Genomic DNA, 19,983 nt, shown 5'->3' with positions numbered 1-19,983 from the left:
CATTATCTTCTATTCCTTTATTTGTGTCATTAACTATACACACCGATCAGTCATAACATTATGACCACCTCCTGGTCTCTGCGCTCATTGTCCATTTTATCAGCTCCACTTACTGTATAGCTGCACTTTGTAGTTCTACAGTTACAGACTGTAGTCCATCTGTTTCTCTGATACTTTGTTAGCCCCCTTTTACCCTGTTCTTCAGTGGTCAGGATTTGGGTGGTGGATCATTCTCAGCACTGCAGTGACACTGACATGGTGGTGGTGTGTTAGTGTGTGTTGTGCTGGTACAAGTGGATCAGACACAGCGGTGCTGCCAGAGTTTTTAAACACTGTGTCCACTCACTGTCCACTCTGTTAGACACTCCTACCTTGTCAGTCCACCTTGTAGATGTAAAGTCAGAGACGACAGCTCATCTGCTGCTGCACAGTTTGTGTTGGTTGTCTAGTCCTTCATCATTGGTCACAGGAAGCTGTTGGCTGGATATTTTTGGTTGGTGTACTGTTCTTAGTCTAGCAGGGACACTGAAGTGTTTAAAAACTCCAGCAGCACTGCTGTCTGATCTACTCAGACCAGCGCAACACACACACTAACACGTCAGTGTTACAGTAGTGCTGAGGATGATCCACTACCCAAATAGTACCTGCTCTGTGGGGGTCCATGGGGGTCCTAACCCCTGAAGAACTGGGTAAGAGAGGGCTAACAAAGTATCAGAGAAACAGATGGACTACAGTCTGTAACTGCAGAACTATAAAGTGCAGCTATACAGTAAATGGAGCTGATAAAATGGACAATGAGCGTAGAAACAAGGAGGTGCTCAAAATGTTATGACTGATCGGTGTATATTTTTTTTTACATTATATTTATTACATTTTTATATTGTAATTATTTTTTTCTGATTTGACTGATTAACTTTAATGTATCTATTGTGATTATTATTATTTTTATATTTTTTTTCGCATTTGACATGTTTTTACAATTCTGTTCTCATCCCTGATTTCTGTATTGGCTCATCTACAAAATGGGGGTCTCACTCAATGTACTTCAAGTTGAAAAAAAAAAAGGTTGACTAATTAATTGAAATTTGAGTTTTGTTGGCTCCAGTGGTATGAAGACCTGTCACGCCCAGTAGGCAAAGAGAAACACTGCAACTGACAGGCAGACAATAAGATTGGCATTGACCACATGCTTCAGGCAGGGGTCCTCCTCCAGGGAACACACAACAGCCTCAGACGGAGGAGGAGGGGCTTTCTCTCCAGACCCCTGATCCATCCCGCACAGCCAGAGTAAGGTAGACTTCAGCTTGGACCTTACAGGCTTCTCCGCATGAGCCCTACCAGCTGGGTCTGAAAACAGAACGATATGGTTGAATGCAAAAGTTTGAAGATCAAATCCTGGTCAAATTATGTTTCTTGATTTTCGGAGTGATAATAAGTTAAAACGTCCTCCACAGAGAACAAATTAAAATGTGACAATTTTCTGCTAACTGTAGGGCGCAAATTCTTGATTTACACAATTTATTTGCAGAGTTTAGAAAAAATAAAGTTGGAAAAAATACAATAGAAAAGGTGCCATATCATTCACACAGGCCATGTTTTTACTTTTCCTCCAATGTGTTAAATTCAGCAAATAAACAGAAATTGTGCATTAAAATGTGCAGAGTTTGTTCTCTGTGGAGGATGTTTTAACTCATTTTTATGGAGAAAATCAAACCAACGTCATTTAACCCAGGGTGCCCAAACTTTTGCACGCAATTGTAGAGAGTTCTTTTATAGGTAAACAAAACTATAAAAAAGCTCAACATAAATAAGTGTCATTCTCTACAACACCTGCCCAATCCATTTGTGTATATTTCAGCATTTTAAAATAAATTAGCATGCGTGTCTGTCACAGGATCTGCTAAATATACCCTAGGATTTTTATGTTGAGTGCTTTTATTATTATTATTATTATTATTATTATTATTATTATTATTATTTTGTAATTATTTTAAACCCATGTCATTGTTATATATTTATTATGACTTTTTGGCTCCCCCTGCTGGTTGAAGTCCATCATGCATTTGAGATAGCACAAGGTCACCATACCTTTCGAGTGTTCTTCTATGTTTTTGTTGCTCTTTTTATTTTCGAGATGTACTCGGTTCTCAAGTGAAAAGATTCCAGATTCTCTGTCTGCCTCGCTGCTCTGCACAGGATCAAACCTCGTGAACCACGTCAGCCGACTTATCTGTCACAAACAGCACACGTTAACTCAAAAGGCTCATGTGAAATAAGGAGTATTCAGAATGAACTTTGTGTCACTTGCTGTTAATACTAAACGACTTTTACCATCTAAACTAGGCAGTAAACTGGATCTCCAGTAAGCAAAAAAAGACTGATAGCTGTGCTGATTATAAAGTCATAAAAACACACCCCAGCAGGTGGAGAGGAGCACTCACTTCGATATAAAGTTATGACTTCTACCCTAAAATGCACCACTCTTTTTTTTTTTTTAATCTGCATAATCTTTAAGATGTAAACCATGTCATTTAGAGTGGTTTGATGTAAATTGCTGCATTCTAGGATCAAATTTGCTTACAGTGTTGGTAAAAGAAACCCAATGTCTTAAAGCCTCTATGAGCACAGAAAGTTACTACATGAAGTAGTTACAGAACATCTGATTCATGAGGCATTGTTTTACGATAGATTTAAGATTTAAGTTTTGGCCTAAAATGTATCTGTACAAAGTGGAGAGGTACATGCAGGGAGTTAGCCCCCAAAGAAAACCTATTTTTCAGATTTAGCACTATTTATCATCATTAGAGTTGCATATAAAAATTCAGAGGCCATGTGGGATTACTAATAGTTTTGGAGAATACATTAAATGACTATATTTGTGATGTGAACATTGTGACACCTGGATCAGAATACAGTACAGAAGTCAAAAAGTTTCTCTTCAGTGAACCCTTTCATACCAAAACAGCCTGAATAAATTCAGATCTCAGTAATTGAATTATGCAGAAAACACTAAAAGTAGTGGTGCATTTTGAGGTAGAGTCTTTATAACTTCATATTCAAGACAGCATTCCCCACCGCCTACTATGGTGCTTCTTCTTTATCTTCTTGTCTACTTGTGTATGTGCGTGTATTTACCTGTGCTTCTCTGGGTTTCTCTGTGGCCAAGCTCACACACACCACCACAGCAAGGGTGAACAAGGAGAGGATAATGGAAAAATATAGGTAGTGAATGTATTTGATAACAGCAGGTCTGTTGTCTGTCTCGTAGCACTGTGGGAGGGGGTAGATGAAATCCAGAATCATCCGCAGAACTCCCACCAGCAGCCCCAGCACCAAACCCAAGAATGCCCCCTGCACCACACACACAAGAAGCGAATTGTAACATATTTAAATGTACAAAAGTATGGACAGGTTTTGAGCTAAATGCTGTGTTTTTAGCTATATACCTTTTTTACCTAGATCCTTTGTACAGTATCAAAAACCACATAAGCAAATTTATTTGAGATTACTTGATGCAGTTTCAGATGGGGGTGATGATTCAGACATGCAATTAGCATAATGCTAACTTCAGCTGCAAATTTCATTTACATAGAGATCGATCAACTGTGGGGTGAAAGGAAAAACCATGTAATTACATTTTTTAGCTTGCAAACCTAATTCAACTTCATCAAGTTATCCTTTTAATGTTAATTTCCTTTTAAAGTTCCTTAAACATACCTCAAGGTCTGTAAACGCAGTTCATCTACACAGTCATTCTATTATATGATCAACACAAATGATTACAATCTACACAAAAATGCCTTAGAATACCTTCTCATTGGTCCTTCTCCAGAAGCAGCCAGCTATGAACACCACAGACACAGGTGGCTGCAGGTAGGAGCTGATGGACTGGATGTAGATAAAGAGCTGACCACCCTGGCTGGACTGAACCAGGGGGATCCATAACACTGACACCACCACTAACACCAGCACGAACACTCTGAACACACAACACAAAACCTCGCTCGTACAATGAGATACAATCCAGCATGAAGCTGCAGTGAAGCTGCTAAGAATAAATGAAAGAGCGAACGTGGGAAAAACAGAAGAGGAACAGATTTTAAAGAGGCACTCCGGCCGGACTAGGAAAATTCCTTTCTGATGAAGGTGTGAGAGACCTTTGGAAATTTTAAACTGCTTTGGGGTGGATTTGGGGGTGAGGTGTAAAATGGAAGCAATGTTAACTATCTGTCTTTTTTCAGCTAGTCAGCAAAAAAATTCAAACACACAAAAGTGTGTATGCGCATGCAGCCTTCCAAGACTTCCTGTACAGCCCCTAAAAATCCACTCCAAAGCCATGGTTTTCAAAAGTTCCACCCTTCAAGATATGTCATCAGAAGAGGTTTTCCCAGTATTCCTTTAAAAGGGAATGCAAACATCACATACAGTTTTTTGTGAACAAAAACTGGTCATTTCACTAGCACTGTCAGTAGCAACGATAGCAAAAAAAGGCTTTGATGACCTTCTGGGGAAAAGTCAGGCCACTGAGGAAACGTCAGCTGGGCAATTTCTGCTCCACAGGCAGTTCACTCATGGTTCTTTAGCTAACAGCTTTAGGAATGGTAGCATCATAAAAACATGCTTTTATAAACAAAAAGCTTAGCATGGAGCTTGCAAAAAATTACAATATTACATAAACTTTTTTACTTCTTACTAGCAGCTCATTAAACCAAGTAGAGAAGGGCAAATTCTAAACTTTCAGCAAATATAAAGATAAAATATTTTACTGATTTGAACTGAATGAAATTTGATGACAAGGAATGAACAGTTTTGTCTTTTATAATAAGTCAAATAATTAAGTCAAAATGAATCAAAACAAGGCAAAATACACTATACGGACAAAAGTATTGGGACACCTACACAAGCTTATATGACATCCAATTCTAAATTCGAAGTCATTAATATGGAGCTCCCCCTTTCCCAGAAAGGCCTTCTACAAGAATTTGAGCGTGCCCGTGGGAATTTTTGCTCATTCATCCAGAGGAGCATTTGTGAGGACACTGATGTAGGATGAGAGGGACTGGCTCGCAATCTCTGTTCTAGTTCATCCCAAAGGTGTTCAATGGGGTTGAGGTCAGGGCTCTGTGATGGCCAGTCAAGGTCTTCCATGCCAAACTCACCCAAATTGTACCTTATCCAAACTGTTCCCACAAAATTGGAAACATAGAATTGTCCAAAATGTCTTGTTATGCATTAAGATTTCCCTTCACTGGAAGTAAGGGGTCTAGGCCAACCCCTGAAAAAAAAACCCATAACATTATCCCTCCTCCACCAAACTTTATAGCTGGCACAATGCAATCAGGCAGGTAAAATTCTCCTGGCATTCGCCAAACCCAGACTTGTTCATCAGACTGCCAGATAGAGATGTGCAATTTGTAACTTCACAGAATTTGTTTCCACTGCTCCAGGGTCCAGAGGCAGCATGCTTAACACCAATTTTATCCGCCTGTTAGCAATGGGTGTCACTAAAACACCTGAACCCAATACTTTTGTCTATATATTGTGAGACAAAAGCGCAGACTTGAACCTGATACAGTATGTGAGTGAAATGCAATGCATTACATAACACACCAAGTGCTTAATTTGGTAATTACTTAATTATTTTTAAGTAGTAATTAGTATGGCAAATAAAAAAGATAGCAAACATAGCAGAAAAACAGCAATGTGTATAGGTCTAAGTGTTAAAGAAAGACACATGAACATCTCAGCTCTTTCATAAAAGCTCTCCTCTTTAATAGCCTGAGTGTTAGTAATTGTGCGATATGCGTTAAGTGGCTTCTCACCTGCCCACAATCATGAGCTCCCACTCAGAGGCAGCACGGCGGAAGTGTCTCCACAGGTCCATGGTGAACAGAGTGCTGGAGCTGTTGAAGATGGAAGTCAGAGATGACATAAGAGCCGCCAGCATCACAGCCATCATCAGACCCCGCAAACCTACACATACACTTCAACTGTCAATTTTCCTGGTACCAAGAAAATCACCAAAACATACTGCTAAACGGAATGGCAAAAGACCAAACTTTTCACCTGAAGGAAGGAGCTCCATGACCAGTTTGGCGTAAGCAATGTCTGAGCAGCCCACGGAATTTCCACAGACCTCCTTACACACCTCAGGGTCTGCACAGCCCACCTCATCTACATCACAGAAAGATGAAAACATACAATGATATCTTTCACTTTTTGCTGATATAATAGTCAGTTTTTCCAAGTGAAATTGTGTGTTTAAATGTGTAGATGGGAGTGCTGAAATTTTAAGAGGCATAAAATAATAAAATAAAATAATATACATGGCAAAAGTCATGCAAAAATAGCATGGAGCTTTTTTGCATGTTAATTTTTGGGGTAATTTACATCAAACAGAATGTGTCATAACATGCTAGAATATTCAATATTATAACATTAGGACATTATAATGTGAAATGAAGTTTAAAAACATGACCATATTTATTGTGTTTTAGCAAACAGTCCCAGAACTGAGAATCACTCAGCTAGTCTGCATTGTAGTCTGTGTAGTTACTAAATAATAATAATAAAACATTCTGAAGAATATGCTATAATTACCACTTATTCTTTTCCAAAACCAATATTGACACTTAAACCTTCAGAATACCCTAATACCAATCCAATAATTTATCTTTAAAATCTACAACTGCTTTAAAATGAGTTATTTTTAGCTGAGGCACTTCACTTAAGGTGACACACTAAGGTTTCACACTCTACTACCCCACAGGAAGAAATACACAGCTAACAACATCATTTCACCAAACAGAAGTGTGCGATATTTCAGGAAATACTTGATTGGACTTGATCTAACCAGCTTCTAACTGGATCTAATCAGTACCATCTCTAACTATAACATCAAAACTCGCTAAATAAGCAAGCTAGTGTTAGCATGAGCACCTGGAAACAGGATTCTGCTGATCATGCCTGGGAGCACCATCATGAAAAAGGGTAGGACTTTGAGATAAGAAGCCAGTAGAGAGCCTCCTTTAGCATGCAGCAGGTTCTTAGCAGCCAGTGAACGCTGCACTATAACCTGGACACATGGACAAACTGGAATATATCAACTGTATAAAGCTATTTTATAGACACAATAACAGACTCAGATTTGAACACCACCAAGGTTAAAATGATAAAAACATGTAAAATATATCTGCATGAGAATAACATGTTATTATAGAAATCATTTTTCTATGAAGAGAAACTATATGGGCCGTTTCTTTTGGCTCAGTCTTCATACACAACGTAAAGGGGACCAGGCATTTTCAAATTGTATCAAAAACTGAAAAAAGTGATACAAGGTTTTCTTCCAACAGCAGTGATATATTCCTTTGTATATGGGAAAAAATAAGAAAAAACTTTGGGGGATTAAGGACACTGATGGCTCTCTGTGTGTGAAATGCTGTGGCTCTCTGTTGAGCTGCTAGCGAGAAATGAGGGGTGAGAACAATTTACACTCCTCCACAGAGATGGCCAGACAGAACCAGATAAAACGGACAGAACAGCATAAAAAACACTTCTGGTTTTGTAAATCATACACATTTCCATCTAAATTAGAATTTTCAGTCCCTTAAAGTGAATATTTGTAAAGCCCACAATATTAATTTGGCCTGAACTAAAATTCAGTATTTTTCAATAAGTCTCCTCGCTCACCTGGTCAGAACACCAGTACCACATGGAGGGGATAGACATGCCAAGCAGCACGCCTGGCCACGGCAGGTCAGAGGTCACTGGATCGCGGAAAAGGTGGAAGGCGTCTTCACGAGGGATCCCACAAGTAGTGTTTGGGTCTCTGACTGAGGGGATGGCGTTACTGTAGCCATCAAAGACAGCCTGCCAACCCCCAACCTCCACAAAACCTCCACACAAGGAAGAATGAGAGAAAAGCAAATGTGAAGATTAAAGGATAATACATTGAACAGACAAGTGGTGGCAGCAAATTAATCAGCGACGCTAAGTGGTACATACTGAAGCCCATGAGGGTCAGGGCTCCCACCAGCATGATGACAGTCTGAGCTGCATCAGTGTAGATGACCGCTGCGAGACCACCTGAAATGTCATCCAGGTTAGCTTTCTTCACAATGGTGCACAAAGGTCACTGTTAAAACCTGTTCACAAGATAAATCACTGTACTCTGCCTGAACAGGACAAACTATTTAAAAATACATCAATAATCATAGACATGCTGCCACAGCTGCAGCACATTTTTACCATCAGCTACAAAAGAATAAGTATAAATGACAGCAAGCATGCAACACAGCTGTTCATACTGCTTCCATCTGTTTTAGAGTTTTAGAGTTATGGATACCTCAATCCAACAAGGTGGGTAATGGAGCCTAAAACCATACTCAAGTAAAACTGGTTATTTTGATGAAATAACAACTCCAGTAAAAGTTGAAGAATCTTTCCAAAAAACAATTTGATTACAAATATAAAAGCAGCAGGTCAAAAACTACTTGGGAATTTATGGAACTGCAGTGGAACCTGGCACTGTTCTTATGTGTAATCAATCACAAAGCAGTACTGATTCTGAACCAACAAAACAGAAAGAAATTCATTTAAATTCCATTTAAAAACACCCAGGAAAGTAGAAATGCATTCAAACATTACCAGGGTACATAAAACTGATTAAATGGAACTAGTTGTTACTCATCTCTGCCAATATCTATGCTTGAAGGATCAGTTTAATGAGTACTAGTCAAATACAAGCGCCCTATTAAATCACCTGTGTTTTGCAGTAGCAACGTACATGAATGTAAACCTACAATAGAGGCTAACATATAGTGGAGACACTAATTAGACTATGTTACATTAATGAACAGCGGCACACACACACAAACAGACATGAACCTTACTATGGGTCCACATTTAAATACAGTAGTCTGGCATGTCAATGTCTAGTAATTTAGCTTTTGAGTATTTTATGTATATTATTGTGAAAACACATTTTTATTATATTATATTATATTATATTATATTATATTATATTATATTATATTATATTATATTATATTATATTATATGGAAGCAGTACATATTTTAATGTTTTCATTCATTACATAATAGTGACTGAAAACCTAAGAAAATAAGGTGAAGCTCAGGGGGATTCAGGAATGACGCTGTAATAATCATGATCTTGGCGCTCAGAGGAAATTCAAGTTCATCTAAAAAAAAGCGTGTGTAAACAATATTCCTTCTCATTTGATGGGTAGGCTAGTGATTAATCATTAGCCAATGTACTGAAACTGTCTGTCTGCAAACAATAAAAAGTAATTATTAACAAGCAGCAGAGATTACACATTCAAATTAGCTGCTCTAGAACAGTGACGTTTTTAGGTTTGCTCCTAGATCAATTCCATATGTTTATAATTGCTTCAGTTACCCAGACTGCTTTGGAGCCTTGCTTACTTTCATAAAACAATTCATGTTCCTAAAACTAATATGCTGTATGTTGTTTTAAAAGAATCAACGGAGCTTATTGTCTTATGTTGAGCCCCCTGTAGTGAAATACTAAAGGCCTTCTCACCTGCTACTGTGTAGAGTGCAGTAATGACAAGGAGAAGAATCACTGCTAGATAAATATCCCAGCCAAGAGCCTGCTGAATGAACACAGCACCGGCATACATATCCACCTGCAAGGCAACAATAGAGTTTAGGCATTCCACCAGTGGAAATTCATTGATTTCCCATTGGTGCTATTCCCCCATATCTTACAATATCAGCATAATAAACAACTCCTCAAAAGCACAACACACTTACTGATATTTTTGTGAAGATGTAAATAAATAAATACAAGACGGCAATAAAAATCTGTATTCTTTTGCCTCCAAATCTTCGCTGGAGATACTCAGGCATAGTTGTCACCTAGAAGAACATTTAAATGGCTTTGTTGAACATGCAGTATGCAGGAAATACAGACAGTCTGCTTTATCGACATATAAAGTCAGTCACATGTTGTAATATACATTCTGGAAGTGTAGATGGACTGTCTCACCCCTGAAGCAATGTAGATGGGCAGGAAGAGCCAACCTAAGAGCAGGACCATTAGCATACCCTGCCAGTGAGAATGGTGAGGTAAGTTAATGTCATTGACCTTCAGTGAAATTCTACAGGAAATGTTCTAGCACGAATGAGATGGTGATGCATCATCTTGATTCGGTTATTTCATTTCAAGTGCCCAAAAACTTCTATAAAATGCCTAAAATGTGTATCGTGTGTGTTTTCTACCACAGTGGTCAAATAACATGTTTCAGATCATCGTACTTCATAAACTTTTCTAAATAAAAAAGTTTTAAAAGCTGTTTGAGGTTGGGATTCCTCATCCATTCCCACAATTCTAGGTCTTAGTTACAATGCTGAAGTTTATATATTGTAAAAATGACATCCTTATTACATTAAACCTACACACTTATTTTTATTTATTTAACTTGTGATAGTAAGTTCTGCAACTAAATCTAACCACAATATCATTAACAAAGTACAGATAATGTTTAGTGAACATATTTTTTATTTTAGTCATTATTTATTTTAGACAAGTTCCACACATTTTTTGACAAGTCTGCAAAATTCAGACACTTCCTAAACGAGAATTTTTCACAGTGGCAGTAATAGGAACCAGATGTCTTAAGTGTGTAATGAAGTGTTTAAAAGGTGTTTCACAGGAAATAGTGATGAATATGTTGCCTGATGCCTGAGACACTGTTTTGTAATAATTCTGTGATATGTTTTTCGCCTGAATTGTATTTTTGCAGCTAATTCATGACAGAAAGGTACAAGCAGGCAAAACATCACTCAACAAAAAAGCATGTTTTTTATTTTAGATTTAACAGTATTTCACCACAATCATCACATATAATACTCAAAATTTGTGTAAAATGCTAATTTTGCATTGTATGCTGCAAAAAAATGGTATTTTGGCAAGTAAAACTGTCTTTAGTTTAGTAATTTAGTGCTTTTAGTAGGCCAAATTGTTTCACTATATTGGCAGGTAATTTTGTTTGCTGTGAGAAATATGCTTGAAACAAGCAAATTCATCTGCCAATATAGTTAGACTTACTAAAATATATAGTTAAACTTACTAAAATGATGTAAGTAAAAACTGTAAATGCAAAAAAAAAGTTAAATAATTTTACAATAAACTTACAACAACCTCAAAATAAAAAATACTAGATACATCCACTAGACAATTTTACTTGCTAAGATGTGATTTTTACTTTGGGCTTTCTCTTGGTTCCTATCGCCACCACTGTGCAGAAATGAGTCAGTAAAGTTTCTCTACAATGTACCATTTCACATCAAACTGCCTGAAAGCATTTGTTTACAAGCCAATCACTATGCAAATATTTTAAAAACGTGGACGTTTTTGATTAGACTTTAAATACGATTGCAGGAGTATTTAAATTAGTATTTACAGTGTATAGTCCATGTTATATCTGTTGCAGTCCATCACTCACTTCAAAAAGATGGGAACACAGCACATTTCGCTACGCTTTTAGAAAGTGTGGCTATTTGAGTCTTACATTCCACTCGTATGCTGTAGTGCCGATGCCAGATGCAGCCCCTGACCCAGCCAGCCCAATGAAATGACCACTGCCCACATTACTGGCAAACAGAGATGTGCCCACCTGCAGACACAACATGGCAATCTGTTCACTCATGTCCAGTGCATAAAGCTCATGAAAAGGTCTAGAATTCACTGTTATTTCTTTATTTTATTTTTTTTAAAAGTGGATTATAGCTAATTTTAGGACTCACCGGCCACCAAGACATGTTTTTGCCTGCTAGAAAATATCCATTCACTGTGCTTCTCTTAGTTTTCCACATAGACTAGAAATCAGCCAAGGACGACATTAAAATACAAATAATATTCAACAGATATAATGACATAAACATGTTACATTATAGACAGTCATAATAATCATAGGCAAAAAAAATCTCTCCAGGAACAAACAAATCAACACAGTATGTATATATTTAAAAGTAGAGGATCACGGCCCCTGCAGAATCATTTCAGAATCAATGGATGGGTTTCAGAAGACTTTAAATCCACTTTTATTCACTAAAATAAATACAGGAGTTATAAGGCCTTATTTATGATACAAGGCTTGTCTTAAAGAAACCTACCCATATTCCTACTGCCAGGATCAAAAGGAAATACACAACAAGCACCACGATATCAGCAGCAGGCAGGGTCTGTTTTTGCTTTGAGTCCCCTTCTGTGGGTGCAGGGGAGACACTGGGCATCTCGGTGCTAGCCATGAGGTCAAAGGTCAAGTGGATCACAAAGCAAAAGCGTTTCACGCTAAGGTAAAAACAGAAGCTGGTTATTATTTTTTGACTCTCAAACATGGTCAGTCATTATTGTCAGCATGACAAGACAGACTACATGTTCCATTTGCACATTCATTTACAGCATTGTTTAGTCATACATTCACACAGCAAGCCAGCCAGTTACGGCAGCCGGCAGTGTCTGAAACTGACATCAAAAATTATTAGTAATAAAAAATAGTAATATTATTTATGTTTTGACAAATGCAGCTGGCCAATTAGTTCCTTACATACATTCATATGGACCATTCTGCCAAATGAGTTGTTGTTTAGATATTTAGATACTTAGATATTTACAAGAATGATGTTCTGTATCGATTTAAACCCAAGGCATTCATTGACATAGTAATGATTACATATATATACAAAATCCCCATTCATAGGCTACTTTCTACTTAGAGGTGGTTGTCCTAAACCCTAACCTCTAAACTTCAGCTTGTAAAATAATACTTAAAAATACTTTGCAATATTTTATTTCTTTTAAAGTGAGGTTGAAAAACGTAAAAATGTCCTATGTTTTCAAGTCACTACCAAAACACAAGCAGTTTTAGTCCATAGGAGGAGCCTTATTTCAGCCACATTTTAGAGCAGGAAGTGAGACTGCATCCCAGCCCCTCATGGCCACATAGTGAGCAGCTAGATCCCACTGTTTTGAAGTAAATTGGCCCCAAAATCTGAAACTCAGTGTGTAACATTAAGAGCTGCCACTGTCAAAACACATTCATTGGGCGGAAGGCAGGAAAAGTCACCAGTCACACAGGGCAGACACACAGACATACATATTCATATACACACTCGCACCTAGAGCCAATTTAACATCTTCAATTCGCCGGACCTGATGTCTTTGGATTGTGGGAGGAAACTAGAGCACCTGGAGGAACACACAGACACGGGGAGAACATACAAACTTCACACAGAAAGGACCCTTTTTGCAGCACATACACAAATTTACACAATTTACACATTTACACACTTTGCTGGGTTTTAATGAAATATATTATGATTTTATGTGTACAATTGTTCAAAGCTGTGATTGTTAGTCATGTACAATCAAGCATTTTCATCTGTAAAGAAGCAACAAGAAGCTTGGCAGCAGGGGTGCCAGACACAGCCTGTTAAATAACACTAAAAGCATGTATTTAGTTTCAGTAACAATGGATAAAATAAATGCAAATGTCTGAGAAATAAAGGTGATCATTTGTTCTTGTGAATTTACATTCTATTACTGTTAAAATACAATTTATGTGTGGTTTACATGCACTTAACTTTACAAATAAACTTTTACAAATAAATAATACCAACCAATACCATGTAATTCGAATACATCGTTACTATAAAATAGAATGCCTCTGTGTGAAGAGATTTCAATACTGACTCACTCTCTACCGTTAAAGCAATCTCCCACACTCGTTAGACAGGTGCAGAAAAGTGGGTTTGCACAATACCATCTGGCATCTATCAGTACATGCAGTGAAGGGAAGCGGACAGATAGACTCACCGGCGTTCGGTCAGCGCTGGAGAATGAATCTTCCTCCCTGGGGCATATGCATGGCTCCACAAGCCAAGTGTCTCACCCTTCAGACATTTATAATATTGTCATAGCTCTCTGGAAGCTGATGAAGGGATCAAACTCCACCTTTCCTTCATGCGTTATACAAGACCACACACACACGCTGGTTAAAATGTAAGGAGGTTTTATTATCGCAAAGGTAACAGAACAATGTTGCAACAGCAATTATCCACAGTAAGTTATACATAGTACAGTGACAGCAGCATAAGAAAACTTCTGAGCATAAAGCAAAGAAACCATTAAATAAACTCTTTTAAACCACAGCAATATATATATATAACACATCAAACTGCTTGTGGTACTGATACTCAGCTGAAAAGATTGCATATTAAAACTCTGTATACAAGTGCGTGGTATTACAGTACATTAATCATTGCCAACTACAATCATCAACTCCTTGGCATCGTTCCCAATTTAGAACATCCAGGAAAATTCTCAGGGCCAAGGCAAGATAAACACTGCTCTCAGGAGCTATTAACAATATTACAGTGTTTATGTATTTGGCAAATGCTCTTACCAAGTGCAACGTAAAATTGATCAAAGTTACAGTGGTAGATGAACACAACGTTAAGAGTCTTGTTCAAGGATTGGTGGTCAGGGCAGGGAACCTGAACCCCACTCAGTGATGCTGCCATTGTGCTACACCAACCACTATTGTTTGCTTCAAAACAGCAACAAATGGGATGTCTATATAACAAATATGAGGCCAACAGGTGAGCTTTATGAAGGAAACCAGGAAAGGGTCTGTAAACTATCTGTAAAGCAACTACTATTAAGGCAGAAACAAAAACCAACAAAAAACAGAAAACATTTAGAACAAATACTTTATTATATCATATAGGACATACCAGAAATGTTCCTTTTTTGCTTTTAAGAAACAATTAAGACATATTTTATGAATACAGTGGATCACAGGTCTATTTCTAATACTGACAACCATGTGATCAAAATCATTTTTGCTTTTATTGCAACCCCCCCTGGGGCCCTAAATCTGATTGTAAACAGCTACAACAAGGACAATACATATAACATTTACACTGACTTAAGTACATTTACTTATGACATAAAGGGAACACCAACAGGAAAAAAAAATCTAATAAATAAAAATAAATAAATAAAAGACTACTCCATATTTAGGATTTACAGGTTGAAAGAATTAACATGTTTTGAATATATGAATAAAAAAAAAAATGAAGAAAACAAGAAAAGATAGATTTTTAAAACCGGTGCTACATTTGCTTTCCCCCCATCTTGGAATTTCCACAGAGGTTAAATTATTAATGGAACATAAAGGATTCTTAACACAGCAACTTGTTTTGTTTACATTTAAAGCACAATATCTGCAAGATCATAACAAAATCATGATCCCAGGCTCAGTGTGATGACAGACAGAGATAAACAACAGTTTGCACGAAAGATTTTCTTCACTGACAAACATAAAACCTTTGAACTACTTCTGTGTAAAACCACAAATTGCATATGCATTCATTATGGATGCCCGCAAAAAAGCAAAGCAGTACAGAAAGAACAAAAATCAATAAATATGTGGTTTTATAATAGATCTATAAACTATGACCTCTTATTAATTCATTTCATATTATAATGCATCTAAACATCCCACTTGTGAGAGTTCACTTTATTACTTAAAACATTGATTTGAACAATCTTAAATCAGCAGTATATCTCTATAACACTCGAAGGTCTACCCAGAGTGTCCATGTTCTACGTAAGTACATTCTAGAAGAATCAGTTGAATCAGCTTAACAAAGCCCTCATGAATTCTTAATGCAAAAAGGATGTCCATCCCCAAAACTATACAGATACACTTTGACCAGATGTGTCATTTATGAAAGATTTCACTCACAGTTCTGTTCACATAACTTACCACACCTAAATGCAAATCTAAATACATATGTACGGCACGCTTCTGATTTGAGAAATGTTCCTGATTTGTCTATGCCGCATACACCAATCTTCCGCTGTATACCATTCATTTCCTCTTTTTTAAACCTGAATACTGATTTGCTTGAAAAACTCCACGTAGCCTAGGCCAGAACTATAAACTTATATGTACAATTGTGAAGATTAACAGTTTGTCTGGTGTGTATTCTGCCCGCATTTGTTTTCACTTGTGTGTATAACATATTTCTGTGTTTCAAAAATCCAGAGGGGAAGTTAATATTTATATGGAAGTTAATATTCGTAAATGTGTGAACATGTATGTGTATCTCCTCACCAAGCCAGAGGAGAGGCCATGCGGGGGCTCCGGGGGCTGCGTGGAGGATTCTCAGAGGCTTGGTTATCCATTAGAGCTCTCTGTAAAACACACACACCAGGTGTCACCAATATGCCAATTTTGATGCCAGCAACATGTACCAAAAAAGTTGGAAACAGGGTATGTTTACTACTGTGCTGCATCCCTCTGTAAGCGTTTGGAAACTGAGGAGATCAGTTGCTTTCCCCTGTGTTGTATTTTCATTTCATAATCCCCCAAATGTTCAATGGGTGACCAAGGCCAGTTCAGCATCCGGACGCTTACAAAGCAATGCTGTTGTAATATGTGCAGAATGTGGTTTGACACTGTCTTGCTGAAATAAAAGAGATGTCATCTGGATTGAAGCACATATTGCTCTAAAACTTGAATATACTGTTCAGCATTAATGGTTTCATCACAGATGTGCAAGTCACCCATGCCATTCGCACTAATAAAGTCCTATACCATCACAGATGCTGGATTTTGTCTTTAGCACGGAGAACACAATGTCCACAATTTCCAAAAAGAATTTAAAATTTTGATTCATTGGACCATGGGACACTTTTCTACTTTAACTTAGGCCACCTGAAATGGGATTGGGCCCACAGAAGGCAGTGGCGTTTCTGTATCCTGTTTATATTATTTTTTTCTACACATATATGGTTGAGTTGTTACTTGTATTGGTGGATGCAGTTACAAACTGTGTTTTCAGACAGTGGTTTTCTTAAGTGTTCCTGAGCCCATGCAGTCATTTCCACTAGAGAATTGTGACTGTTTTAATGCAGTGCCATCTGAGGGCCCAAAGATCATGGCCAGTACATACAGTTTTTCAGCCTTTTCTCTCATGTACTTAGATTTCTTTGAATTCTCTGAATCTTTTAGTGAGACGTACTATAAATGATGAAATCCCCAGGTTCTTTGATATTTTTCATTAAGAAATGGTATTCTTGGACAGTATTTGCCCACACAGCCTTGTTCAAAGTGATGACATGATCCTCATCTTTCCTTGTGAAAGACTAAAATATATCTAGGATGCGCTTTTTATACCGTGATTGTAGTAAGAAAGAGAACTCTGAGAATTTGAGTTAGAACTCTGGGTGCCTTTTTCTTGGGCCTGAAGACCACCTTCTTTTCATAAACAGAGACAGGACAGAGAGGACTGAGGAACAGGGAGGAGGACTGTTGGTGGAACACAGAAACCTTGTCATGGGAACAGAAGGTGGAGGTGGAAATTTATAGGACTTTGCCTAAACCTCCTCCCTAACTTCAGTTATTTGATTAGTCCAATTTGTAGACATAAACACTATAACACAGTAACTGCAAGCCTTTAAAAAACTATAGATTGTTTGAGCAACTCACATCAAACTTAGAGATGAATTCGGCAAAAATGCCAAAGAAAGCCTCCGTCGTGGTGGCCTTGCCATCTTCACCGAAGAAAGAGGCCACCTTACAGAACTCTTCCATAGCCCTCTGCTGTAGTGACTCCAGAGACTGTACTGCAGGGTGGCTGTTCTCCAGAAAACCCTACAAACACCACGCAGTTAAGGCCTGACACATCTTATTAGGGAAATGCTGTAGACACCATGATTCAATGTTATCACGATACTTGAGCCACTCAAGGGTTTGTGATATGCTGTGACATACTGCTATATATTACGATTTGACTCCTAATTATTCTTCCAAAAGAAAACTTTCATTTAACAAAGTTTATACTTTGTTCATCTCAATTTAATCATTTTTATAAAAGCTACACACAACTATAAAACTGACCTACCAACATCAAAAAACAGCTTACATACTTAGCAGATGCTTTTTCTTGTGAAGTACTTTTAAAACAGGCTTTGTTCTTTAAACTTTCTTTAAAAAAGTCTTTATAAAGAGCAGCCTACAATTGCAGGAAGCCTCTTATCCCACCTACTGCGAGCATGTAATCCACTATTCTATCTAATTGTTCCAAATATTTTAGTGACAAACACTTCTTCTCACCAGAAAGAACATCACATTGTCTGAACTTAGGACAGAATTGCATTTTAGAAATCTATTAGTAATTAAACATGATAATCAAAATCAAATAATAAAAGACTGAAACTTTGGCCTTTGTGTAAATAAATATACTGCAATTTGTTTTTTGCCAAACCCTAGCAGGAAACCTCTTCTTCTAAGCCGCTTCTTCCTCAGAGTTGCGGGGAGTGCTGGAGCCTATCCCAGCTGTCATCGGACAAAAGGCAGGATACACCCTGGACAGGTCACCAGTCCATCGCAGGGCGGACAGAAACATTCACTCACACCTAGGGGCAATTTATCACATCCAATTGGCCTGACTGCAGGTCCTTGGACCTTGGGAGTAAACCCACGAGACACGGGGAGAACATGCGAACTCCACACAAAAAGGACCCTGGTCGCCCGGCCGGGGAGTCAAACCCAGGCCCTTCTTGCTGTGAGGCAACAGCGCTACCCACCACTTAATGTCCTCTCTTTATTTTTGTGCACTTTACTGACATTGTAACTTCTTCCATCCTTCCAATCTTACAACCAACAACATATAGCTGTGCGCTCCCAACAAAAGCTGTTCCCATATCAACCTTCTATATTTAATATGATATATCAGACAGGATTACCACACAGATTCAAAAGATTTTTTAGAACATATTTAGAACATACTGGAACATATTCACACAAGTTGCTAAAGATCTGACTTGAAAAGAGCTGAAAGCAGCTAGCAACAACTGCTGAGGAGTGATAGGAAGACAAGAGAAAATGGGCTGTGTCTTGAGATCAGTCTGATTGGTTCACTTCTTGATGCTTGCGGTCTAGTCGTGCCCCTACTCTGTACTCTTGCACATGACTATACTGGATCTTATACATTGTACTACTGTGAAGAGTAACATGCAATATACAGTGTATACTACTGAAGTATACAAGGTCAGTCATTTCATTTTTATTGTTTTCATTTTGAAAAATCCACATTATGTACCTCTTCAAAGAGACAATAATAAACTCAGCTTGGCTGCCTTGTAAGTTTCTCTTTCATGTACATCTGAGATGTCTAAAGGAGATATTTCTAGAGAGATTGATATTAGATTACTTGCAAAAAGAAGGAGAGAGTCAAAGGAAAATGCAAAAAACAGCAGTTTAAAAATGTTTAGAAGATACAGAGATAATAGAACCCCTAACAACTGTGCAAGACCTCACCATCAGATAAACATCATTTAAAGCTTTCATCTTTTAGAGATAACAGTAAATTAAGCTCTTTTCTTGTTCCCAATCTGAAAACATCCACAGGTGTGGACTTGGAAAGTGACTTTAAGGGACTTCAGGGTCACATCACTGCTGTTTGCAGATGATGTGGTCCTATTGGGGACATCAGGCCGTGATCTTCATCTTTCGCTGGATCGGTTTGCAGGCGAATGTGAAGCGTCCAGGATGAGAATCAGTACCTCTAAATCCGAGACCATGGTTCTCAGGCGGAAAAGGGTGGAGAGCCCTCTCTGGGTCTGGGATAAGCTCTTGCCTCAAGTGGAGGAGTTTAAGTATCTTGGGGTCTTGTTCATGAGTGATGGTACAAGTGAGCGGGAGATTGACAGGCGGATTGGTGCTGGGTCAGCAGTGATGCGGGCTCTTTACCGGTCTGTTGTGGTAAAGAAAGAGCTGAGCCATAAGGCAAAGCTCTCATTTTACCGGTCGATCTACATTCCCACCCTCACCTATGGTCATGAGCTTTGGGTAATGACCGAAAGAATAAGATCGCGAATACAAGCGGCCGAAATGAGTTTCCTCCGCAGGGTATCTGGAC

At 38.1% G+C, this 19,983-nt stretch overlaps 2 protein-coding genes across 6 annotated transcripts in view; both read right to left on the bottom strand.

The window, feature by feature from the left end:
- Positions 1–921: 921 nt before the first annotated feature.
- On the bottom strand, positions 922–13,983 carry slc5a11 (solute carrier family 5 member 11). Of its 3 annotated transcripts, XM_017705882.2 has the most exons (17): positions 13,865–13,983; positions 13,168–13,237; positions 12,163–12,340; positions 11,794–11,865; positions 11,559–11,663; positions 10,034–10,093; positions 9,799–9,903; positions 9,566–9,671; positions 8,008–8,088; positions 7,693–7,898; positions 6,940–7,075; positions 6,067–6,174; positions 5,823–5,973; positions 3,811–3,979; positions 3,136–3,351; positions 2,089–2,230; positions 922–1,347 (listed from the first exon to the last, which is right to left on the bottom strand). In XM_017705882.2, exons 3-17 carry the CDS (start codon positions 12,295–12,297, stop codon positions 1,121–1,123), a joined length of 2,019 nt encoding a protein of 672 aa, XP_017561371.2. In that variant the 5' UTR covers positions 12,298–12,340; positions 13,168–13,237; positions 13,865–13,983; the 3' UTR covers positions 922–1,120. The 3 variants fall into 3 exon arrangements, with proteins under 3 accessions (XP_017561371.2, XP_017561372.2, XP_017561369.2); XM_017705883.2 differs by lacking the exon at positions 13,168–13,237 and having other exon boundaries at positions 13,865–13,977; XM_017705880.2 differs by having other exon boundaries at positions 12,163–13,908.
- Positions 13,984–14,043: 60 nt separating this feature from the next.
- grid2ipa (glutamate receptor, ionotropic, delta 2 (Grid2) interacting protein, a) overlaps positions 14,044–19,983 on the bottom strand; it is a 75,890-nt gene continuing 69,950 nt past the window's right edge. For all 3 annotated transcript variants that reach the window (XM_017705876.2, XM_017705877.2, XM_017705879.2), the window contains 2 exons: positions 17,550–17,714; positions 14,044–16,252 (listed from right to left, as the gene is read on the bottom strand). In XM_017705876.2, coding sequence (XP_017561365.1) covers positions 16,169–16,252; positions 17,550–17,714 — 249 coding nt within the window. In that variant the 3' untranslated portion in view covers positions 14,044–16,168. The remainder of the gene's footprint in view (positions 16,253–17,549; positions 17,715–19,983) is intronic.

This window comes from Pygocentrus nattereri, chromosome 14 (genome assembly GCF_015220715.1).
Source record: "Pygocentrus nattereri isolate fPygNat1 chromosome 14, fPygNat1.pri, whole genome shotgun sequence".
NCBI classification, from domain to species: domain Eukaryota; kingdom Metazoa; phylum Chordata; class Actinopteri; order Characiformes; family Serrasalmidae; genus Pygocentrus; species Pygocentrus nattereri.
Note: the sequence above shows the minus strand (reverse complement) of the source record. Positions and strands in the feature narration are given on the sequence as shown.